General features: G+C 46.2%; 1 protein-coding gene across 1 annotated transcript in view; it reads right to left on the minus strand.

The window, feature by feature from the left end:
* HGSNAT (heparan-alpha-glucosaminide N-acetyltransferase) overlaps positions 1-10,024 on the minus strand; it is a 44,260-nt gene extending 34,236 nt beyond the window's left edge. The window contains exons 1-2 of the mRNA XM_024131530.3: positions 9,835-10,024; positions 2,167-2,282 (exon numbers count right to left, since the gene is read on the minus strand). Of these exons, the coding sequence (XP_023987298.2) occupies positions 2,167-2,282; positions 9,835-10,024 (306 nt within the window). The remainder of the gene's footprint in view (positions 1-2,166; positions 2,283-9,834) is intronic.
* Between the last annotated feature and the right edge of the window lie 496 nt (positions 10,025-10,520).

A 10,520-nucleotide genomic window follows, 5' to 3' on the forward strand; every position in this document is an offset into this window, starting at 1 on the left:
GAGCCCAGGCCCCGGACGCACAGGCTCAACGGCCATGGCTCACGGGCCCAGCCGCTCTGCGGCATGTGGGATCCTCCCGGACGGGGGCACGAACCTGTATCCCCTGCATCGGCAGGCGGACTCTCAACCACTGCGCCACCAGGGAAGCCCCATATTATATTTTTTGAAGGAAATCAATTTTTATACTTTAAATTGATCAGTCTTAACTGTTCACTGGACCATAATTATTTTAATTTCTGTTGACATATAATTTCTAATTTTATTAATTTCCACTGTTCCCTTAAATGTATCAATAATTTATCAATTGTGTGACTTTTATTCTTTTTTAATTTTTAAAATTTTTAGGAGTATTGTTGATTTACAATGCTGTGTTAGTTTCAGGTGTACAGCAAAGTGAATCAGTTATAAGTATACATATATCCACTCTTTTTCTTTTTTTAGATTCTTTTCCCATATAGGCCATTACAGAGTATGTGTGACTTTTATTTTAGAAAACCATCTCTTGGCTCATTCTTATTCACATTTTTTTTCTCATTTTGAAGTTTCCATAGTTACTGTTTTTATTGCTTCCTTTTTTTCTTGTTTGGATGATGACACTGCTTTCCAAAACCTTGAGATCCTTACTCAGTAGCTTTTCATTTCCCCTTTTCTTCCTGATTAACATAAAGCAGGATCCGGAAAGGAAAGCGGACACACTCTGAAGCTAGAGCGAGAGGTGAGGACCCCAGTGCTGCCATGTGACAGCAGGGGGACCCAGGATAAAGTCACTTTCCTGCTCTTAATCTCAGCATCACAATCTGCAGAATGCAGGTATTTCCTGGATTGCTGTGAGGATTAAATGAGCTATAACGTATCTAAAACACAGAGTAGGCCCTCAGTAAACAGCCGCTGCAACTTGTATTAACATCATCTTTATTGTTAGAAACATTTAGACACAAATTTTCATAAGAATTGCTTTGGCCAGGTCAAAGATTTTTCTATGACATTTACATCTGTATTCTCTCTCCTATTAGTTTGTTTTTATTATGCAGAGATATGAAATTGCAGGAAGTATAATCTCTGCCGTTTGTGTTTAGTCTCGTTTGACAACATGTGATTGATGTTTTGTTAAATACATTACAGATATTTTTGAAGTTATCGATTTTTTCTATTTAATGTAAGGTCCTTTTAGGTCCCTCTGTGATAAGCCTTTTCTTGGTCTTGACCTACCTTTTTAATATTACCAATGTTCTGTGTTTCACTTAACTTTACAGAAGGTGTCATGTATGGCTCCATCATCTTCTAGCTGATACCCACACTGCGGACTTTTAAAATTTGTTTTCTTTTTTAAAAAGCTATTTACACTAAACAGGTCACTATCCATTAAAATTCCTCCTCTGAAGGTGGTACATTGAAGCTCTTAATTTGGAAGTAAAGACTATTTCATTTTACATGGAAGAAGAGCCCTGTCCTTAAAAAGCAACAAGGTCTAGCACAGAAGCAACACCTTCAGGTAAAATCCTTTATCGTCAGAAGGGCCTCAGCGTACGCCTCCCATGGCCCTCACCGCCCCGCCCTGCCCCGCCGGTGTCTCACTCCTTCCTTCTCCAGTCCAGCAGGAGGGTTATGCAGTGGGCAGAGGAGTCAAAACACGTCTATCGCTTCAGGCTTCATAAGGGATCAAACTGAATGGACTCCAAAAGGGAGTGTGAATATCCTGCTGAGACCCCATCCTAGTGCATCACCCCTCTGCAACTGGAAAACCAGGAGTGTGGCTGCCCTGTCACACTCTAGGCCCCTTGATTAATGGCTCTGAGGGTACAGGCTATAAGAGGTGGCAGAAATGAGCAAGTGGCCCGGATCTGGTTTATGTTCTTATTGTGGAATGAAAGAATGCTTGTCACATTAAAAAAAACCGAAAAACAAAAAAAAACCATGTCTATCAATTTTGCTCATCACAGAAACTGGTTTGAAACAGATGGGCAGGGAAAAGATAAAAAAATGAGGCTGCCCATTGCTAGGCAGCCTCCGTGATGGGATTTCTTCTTGAGTCTTTGTCTAGCCTGTTTGTTTCCTCACCTGTAAAGCTGAGGCTAACATGTGAAGGGCTTCAGGTCTGACAGCACTGGGGCCATATCAAACTAGCCCCAAAGCAAACACAACTGTGAGCAAGCACGCGGCACCTACATGATAACAGCGATCGAAATTCCAGTAGACCGTCAAGTTTGTCCCAGGCAGTTCATTATGGATGAGCAGCAAAGCCTGGTCCATCTTCAGCTCCAAGCGCCTTTTTTTTTCTAAGTCTGGCAAGAATTAGAAAAAAAAAAAAAAAAAAAAAGAAAAAAAAGGCACCTGAAAGATGTGTCAGAGACAAAGTGCATCAGAGTGGAAAGTGGCTTCCCAGGAGCGCTTCTCAAATGCCTGGGGTCTCTCGTCCCTCATGCCGTGTCCACACGGATGTGCACATGCACACACGCACCCAGTTCCCTTCCACACACATGCCTCTGCTACAAACGAGGATTCAATCAACACCACTTGCATCTTACAATCACCAGTACTAAGGTGTGAGGGGCACCAAGTTTAGTTGTTTCCATGCAACTTCTATTTGATAATATGACAACCTCATGAGCTAGGTATTTTCTCCATCCTATGGATGAAGAAATTAAGGTTCACAAAAATTACATAACTGCCCACGGTCACAGAGTTTTTCAGTGAAATCACTGAAAAATCATTGAACCCAATCTGCGTGATTCCGAAGCTCCAACTTTCCTGGCCCACATCACTCAGCTCTGAGCTGGGATGGGCAGCTCTTAAGACCTGCAGGACCCCAGACTAGGGAGTCAGGACGCGCAAAGCAGCAGTGTTCCTGGGGGATCTGCACGCCCTTTACAGTCCGAGAAGCTCTGCCTGATGTCACTTTTTTTTTTTTTTTTTTTTTTTTGCGGTACGCGGGCCTCTCACTGTTATGGCTCACGGGCCCAGCCGCTCCGTGGCATGTGGGATCTTCCCGGACCAGGGCACGAGCCCATATCCCCTGCATCGGCAGGCGGACTCTCAACCACTGCGCCACCAGGGAAACCCCTGATGTCACTTTTGTTTGGAGTTCTGCATCTCCTGGTTTCCATGGCAGATGTGAGGCAGGGAAGGAGAGAGGGTAAGTCTGAAGGGCAGAAAGAGCCACTGCTCTATATTCCCTGGGCTTAGAGCTCATCACTTTACCAGATGCTCTTAGGGTACCATAAGAATGATGCATCTTCTACCTTTCAGTCTGCCGATTTGGTAGGAAAACAGTGAACTATTATTGGCTAAAGTTAAAGCAAAGTGTTTCATCCAGATCAGCTGGGCCATTTATATCTGTTATATGAAAGAGAAATTACCATCTAGCTTCTAGGCAAAAGAAAAAAAGGAAAACTTTCTTTAATTTAATTTTTTATTTTATATTGGAGTATAGTTGATTTACAATGTTGTGTTAGTTTCCGGTGTAGAGCAAAGTGATTCCATTATACATATACATATATCTATTCTTTTTTTTAAATTAATTAATTTGGTTGCACCGGGTCTTAGTTTTGGCAGGCAGTCTCCTTCATTGCGGCTCCAGGGCTCCTTAGTTGCAGCTCGCCAGCTCCTTAGTTGCGGCACACGGGCTCCTTAGTTGTGGCATGTGAACTCTTAAGTTGCGGCATGCATGTGGGATCTAGTTCCCTGACCAGGGATCGAACCCAGGCCCCCTGCATTGGGAGCACAGAGTCTTATCCACTAGGCCACTAGGGAAGTCCCCATATATCCATTCTTTTCCAGATTCTTTTCCCATTTAGCTTATTACAGAATACTAAGTCCCCCGTGCTATACAGTAGGGCCTTGTTAATTATCTGTTATATATACATATATATAGTAGTGTGTATATGTTAATCCCAAACTCCTAATTTATTCCTCGCCCCACACATTTCCCCTTTGGTAACCATAAGTTTGTTTTCAAAGTTTGTGAGTCTATTTCTGTTTTGTAAATAAGTTCATTTGTATCATTTATTTTTAGATTACACATATAAGTGATATCATATGATATTTGTCTTTGTCTGACTTACTTCACTTAGTATGATAATCTCTAGCTGCATCCATGTTGATGCAAATGGCATTATTTCATTCTTTTTTATGACTGAGTAATACTCCACTGTATATATATATACTACATCTTCTTTATCCATTCCTCTGTTGATGGACATTTAGGTTGCTTCCATGTCCTGGCTATTGTAAATAGTGCTGCAATGAACACTGGGGTGCATGTGTCTTTTCAAATTATGGTTTTTTCCAGATATATGCCCAGGAGTGGGTTTGCTGGATCATATGGTAGCTCTATTTTTAGTTTTTTAAGGGACCTCCATACTGTTCTCCACAGTGGTTTTAACAATTTACATTCCCACCAACAGTGTAAGGGTTAAGGGAAACTATTTAATAACACAACCAGAAAGGTAATAATCTAGCCTCTTTTATTTGGTAATATGAAAGCTTAATTCAGGGCTCCCCAGTACCTCACCTGGTTAATTCAGAAAATTCTTCACTGCAGCCAGCCTAAATCCCTCACTTTTAGCGTTTATCCTAATTTACCCTTATTTAGCTCTCAGTGAAGACAAAACACAGAGTATATAACTTTTAATAATCTACTGAAGCTTTTTTTCCCCTCCAGGCTAAACAAAGCTTTATCAATCACTTTTTCTGTTCTTTGGTCGCCCTATGGCGAGCGGCCAGCAGAAGCAGCGTTTGAGACCAGGAGTAATAACATGGTGGGTTAAGTGTGTGGACTCCACGTTGGGCCAACTTGAATCTGGACCCCACCCTGCCTCAGCGTCCTCATCAATAAATTAGGGGTCATAACAGTGTGTGCTTCATAGGATTGCTGGGGAGGCTAAAATTGATAACACAAGCAAAGTGCTTGACATAGAACCTCAAACAAAATAAATGTTCAACAGATGATGATTATAATGATCTGGGCCAAATCCAACCAATGCAGGGGACAACAGAGGCTTCGTCAGAATCAGGAACATGTGGTTAAATATTTTGAAAAGTTGTTTCTTCTCTTTTCATTTAACCTTATTTCCAATTTCCCCCCATTCCCCTTTTTTCCAATTATAAGAAATGATGCTATATCCTATATAAAAATGGCGCTATAGACATCTGAAAATCAACATGCTCTTCTTTCAACATAGTTCCTTAAGAATGAACTTCCAGGAGTGAAATTTTCAACCAAAAATAGCTTTCTAAATAGTTTTTGATATGTTTAGCCAAATTCCTCTCCCAATTTAGCTGTGCCGGTTTATAAAGACAACTGTGGTGTTCATTGGCTCCCAGGACACACCAAAAATGACACACTTACTGTGCTCCAGGTCCCGACAGCCTCGTGAAACAGCTGCTGGTGTCTCCAACCTCCGGATGAGGTATGGGAGGCCTGGAGAGGTCACCCACCAGACTGACCACCAGTCTGGCCAGCACCTAACCTCTATGCTCCCAGTCTCCTGAGACTAAGCAGATCTGTTCCCTAGCAGCTGGGCCAGTTTAATTTTTTCCCTTGCTTTTTAGCCTGATGTATAGAAAATATAATTTCCTTATTATTTTAGTTCTGAGCTAACAATTAGCAAGTTTGAACATGTTTTCCAAATGTTGACTATCAGTACTTTCCTTTCCTGTGAATTATTGGAATGTTTATTTAACCACTTAGCCGCTGTGATATTAAATCCTTTGTCATACTTGTCATAATGTTTTCAAGTATTTCTCTTTTTCACTTCCCTTGTTCAGGTTTGAGAGCCTCCATTTGCAAATTTATAGTCACTAGCTGTTGACCTTTTCCTCCGTAAGTGTTCTATACAGCATCACCCCTTCGGAGCTGTAGTAACTACTGTTTTTATTCATACTTCTATGAGTCTTCAGTGGTGGGTGGAATATGGTTCTTGTTTCATGCTTAATTTTTCCATGTGAATTTCAGACTTTGAAAGCTCTTAACTGTCAATATTATTTTATATAAGGTTGTATGAAGGGTTAATGCTAGCTGAACATCAGAATTACCTGGCAAGCTAAAAAAAACCACAAAACCAGACTTCCCTGGTGGTGCAGTGGTTAAGAATCCGCCTGCCAATGCAGGGGACATGGGTTCGAGCCCTGGTCCAGGAAGATCCCACATGCCGTGGAGCAAGTAAGCCCGTGTGCCACAACTGCTGAGCCTGTGCTCTAGAGCCCGGGAGCCACAACTACTGAGCCCACATGCCACAGCTACTGAAGCCCATGTGCCTAGAGCCCGTGCTCTGCAACGAGAGAAGCCACCAGGATGAGAAGCCCGCACATTGCAATGAAGAGTAGCCCCCGCTCGCTGCAACTAGAGAAAGCCCACATGCAGCAACAAAGACCCAACGTGGCCAAAAACAAAATATAAATAAATTAATTAAATAATAACATAAACAAATAAATAATAAATAAATAATTTAAAAACAAAACAAAAAAATACCAGTGCCCTGGCTCCACCCCAGACCTATTAAATCAGAATCTCTGCCCAACCAGTATGATTTATTTTTTGTATTTTTTAAATTGAGGTATAGCTGATTTACAATATATTAGTTTCAGGTGTACTACATAGTGATTCAAAATTTTTACAGATTGTACTCCATTTAAAGTTACTATAAAATATTGGCCATATTCCTCATGCTATACAATATATCCTTGTAGTTTATTTATTTTATACATAGTAGTTTGTATCTCTTAATCCTCTACCTTCATTCTTGCCCCTCCCCCTTTCCTTTCCCCACTGATAACCACTAGTTTGTTTTCTATATCTGTGAGTCTATTTCTGTTTTGTTATATTCATTCATTTTATTTTTAGATTCCACATATAAATTAAACCATACAGTATTTGCCTTTCTCTGACTTATTTCACTTAGCATAATACCCTCGAGTTCCATCCATGTTGCTGCAAATGGCATTATTTCATTCTTTTTTATGGCTGAGTAATAGTCCATTGTATATATGTACCACATCTTTATCCATTCATCTGCTGATGGACACTTAGGTTGCTTCCATATCTTGGCTATTGTAAACAGTGCTGCTATGAACATTGGGTGCACGTATCTTTTTGAATTAATGTTTTCATTTTCTTCAGTTATATACCCAGGAGTGGCATTGCTGGATCATATGGCAGTTCTATTTTTAGTTTTTTGAGGAACCTCCAAACTGTTCTCCGTAGTGGCTGTACCAATTTACATCCCCACCAACAGTGTAGGAGGGTTCCCTTTTCTCCACACCCTCATCAACACTTATTATCCTCCCCAAAACAACAGCAACAGACACTGTGAGTGTAAGGCCAGGGGATTCTGACACTTTTGTACCTTTTTGCATTATTTGAGCATTTTTTTAAAAAAACCAATGAGTCTGTGGGATTAGCAGATGCAAACTATTATATATAGAATGGATAAGCAACAAGGTCCTACTATAGAGCACAGGGAACTATATTCAGTATCCTGTGATAAACCACAATGGAAAAGAATATGAAAAAGAACGTATATATACGTATAACTGAATCATTTTACCATACAGCAGAAATTAACACATTATAAATCAGCTATAGTTCAATACAATAAATTTTTTTAAAACCCAATGAGTCTGGAGTCTGTATCACTCACTCACACACACACACACACACACACACACACACACACAAAGGACGAAATTCCTAAGCCATCCAATAGGACGCCGAAATTGAAACTGATGCTCAGTTTCTAGAAAAAGCTGCCAACAGCTGAACTTACAAATACCAGGGCAGGAACTTCCCTCGTGGCGCAGTGGTTAAGACTCCACGCTCCCAATGCAGGGGGCCTGGGGTTCGATCCCTGGTCAGGGAACTAGATCCCACATGCATACTGCAACTAAGACGTTGCATGCCACAACTAAGGAGCCCGCCTGCCGCAACTCGCCCAGCGCAACCAAATAAATATATATATAAAAAAAAAGAGGGCTTCCCTGGTGGCGCAGTGGTTGCGAGTCCGCCTGCCGATGCAGGGGAACCCGGTTCGTGCCCCGGTCCGGGGGGATCCCACGTGCCGCGGAGCGGCTGGGCCCGTGAGCCGTGGCCGCTGGGCCTGCGCGTCCGGGGCCTGTGCTCCGCAGCGGGAGAGGCCACAGCACTGAGAGGCCCACGTACCGCAAAAAAAAAAAAAAAAAGAAATACCAGGGCAGCCTCAAGGAGCATTGCATACAACAGACAATTCCCTCTTCCTGTCTACAATGTCTTGATGAGGAAATAAACCAAAGTCACGTTTCAATAGTGCCCAAGTAACTGTACTGCTCGCATAGTAGGCTTTTACTTCATTTCCAAATATTTAATTTCTGGTTCTAGCTCCCTGCTCGTATCTTTTCTGAGCATATTTTTAAAGACATAGTCTACTTAATTTTTTTTTTCTTTTCAAGTAAACTTGAGTCCACAAATCATATAAAGGTGGAGTTCTTAGTAGGAATCTGTCCCGCCCAAAGTTGGCCTCCAGGTGGCACTAAAAGCCTGGCTGACCTGGCAACACTGCTCTGTGAAGGTTCTGGAGTGGATGGCTTCAGAACGCTACCAGTACACTCTCCCTCACTACACAGAATCACTGCTTAGAAACTTACCTTTTTCCTACAATAATTACCATTATTAACTGATGCTAAAGCACAAAAATAGAGCGTTGTACGGGATCTGTCCCTGACAAGTTGTGACAGGGCAGATTATGTAACCTCTTGAGGTCTGTTCCTCGATTATAAAAGGGAGGGAGTGATGAGACTGAGCTCGGGGGCGGGGGAGACACTGTATTAAACGTAATCAGCTAAGATGCTTTTCCAAAATTGATTTTGTCTTCTCCCTACAACATTTTGATTGAGGAGGAGGGGCAGTTTGAACCACACACGCTGACACCAAACCCCCCGCGTTCTGATACAAAGGTGATGGGATGAAGGGAGCAGAGGCAAGTGGCACCCAGCTACGCAGGTGATAAGGAGATCTTCCCCAACACTGACAGAACCGGGTTTGCTGCCCTTAGCTGATCCCACCACCTCCGACCACAGCATCCCCCGGGGAGGGGCTTGGGACTGAGATCTTCTAGGGCCCTGGGTCCTCGTCCAAGGGGGTCTAGCGGGAGGCCCTGGAATTTGACTTTTTTTTCCACTTCCCTGGCGAGCTCGGAGACCAGGCAAGCTGGGGAAACGCTCGCTGAGCCGAGGTTCAGCTCTCCTCTCCTCCCGCCCGGGCATGAGCACCACCCCCGCCGAGCCCTCACGGGCAGCCGACGTCGCCCGGGGCCCCCCTGCAGACCGCGGCCCCGGCGCTCCGCCCGTCACCATGGAAGCGGAACCGCCCAGCGAGCCGGGGAGGCTCGCTCGAGATCCGACCCCGCGCCTCGGCCGCCAGCTCCCGCGCCCGCCGCCTCCCGCGCGCTCCCGCTGCGCCCCCGGCCCGGGCCGCGGTGACCCCGGAGCCCAGCGCAGCCGACCCGGCCTCTCCGTCCCGCCGCGCACGGGGCTGCGCGCTCGGGCCGCGGCTCCGGCGGGTCCCCCGCAACCCCTCCGTGCGGCGGACGGAGCGGGGCGCGCCTGCCCGGCTCCGATCAGCTTTGCATTCGGGGGCGACAGGTCTCCGGGTCAAAGGCACTCCATGAAGCCCGAGGAGCGCCGCTCCCGCCCTCCTGCGTCCTCCCGCGGGTCGGCCTCCGTGCACGAGCTCCGGCCCCGCCACGACAGCGCAGCGGAAAAGACACGCGAGTTCCGGGCGCTGCTCCTCCCGAGCTGTGCCGCGCGCCGCCCCGGGGAGGGGACAGTCGCCGCCCCGCGGGCCCGGCCGGAGGGCGCACTTACCTGGCGTCGGGGAGCCGCCGGGGGCCAGCAGCGCGGCGCTCAGCACGGACGCGGCCAGCAGCAGCGCGGCTAGCGCCCGGCCCGCGCCCTCCGCCCCGCTCATGCCGCCCGCCGCCCCCGCGCCGCCGCCGCCGCCGCCGCGCTCCCGGGACCCGCGCTGCTCGGCCGCATACGGCCGCGCGTCCGTCATCGCCCGGCGCTCGGCCCCGGGGGCGGCGCGCGAGCCACCGCGGGGGCGGGGCGGGGGCGGGTCTTCCGGGGGAGGAGGAGCTCACCGCGCCCGGAGCCGCTGCGCAGGGTTTTGCCTTTTTTTGTTTTTTTGTTTTTTCGTCCTGGGGTGAGACGCGTCGCGTCGGGAAGAGAGGGCCCCGCAGGCCCCGAGCCGCCGATCTGCGGTCCCTCACCACCCGCTGAGCGACATTTCGCTGAATCCCTGCGTCCAAACATTCGCCATACAAACGGGTGTTAATGTCCTCTGTCCACTGTTCTGAGTCCCAGCCCCCAAGGCGTTTGCTATCCAGAGGGAGAGTTGCGACATAAAAGCCATAAAAGCCACCGTGTGTTACCACCACTTAGAAGAGCTGGTTGCCAGTCCCGGATGAAGTTAAAGGCGCGCAGGCACGATGACCCCGCGGTTACACTCCTAGCTTTGCGCCCGGGGAAACTATCATACGTATGAAGGGCAG

Source organism: Physeter macrocephalus, chromosome 20, assembly GCF_002837175.3.
Source record: "Physeter macrocephalus isolate SW-GA chromosome 20, ASM283717v5, whole genome shotgun sequence".
Lineage (NCBI taxonomy): Eukaryota > Metazoa > Chordata > Mammalia > Artiodactyla > Physeteridae > Physeter > Physeter macrocephalus.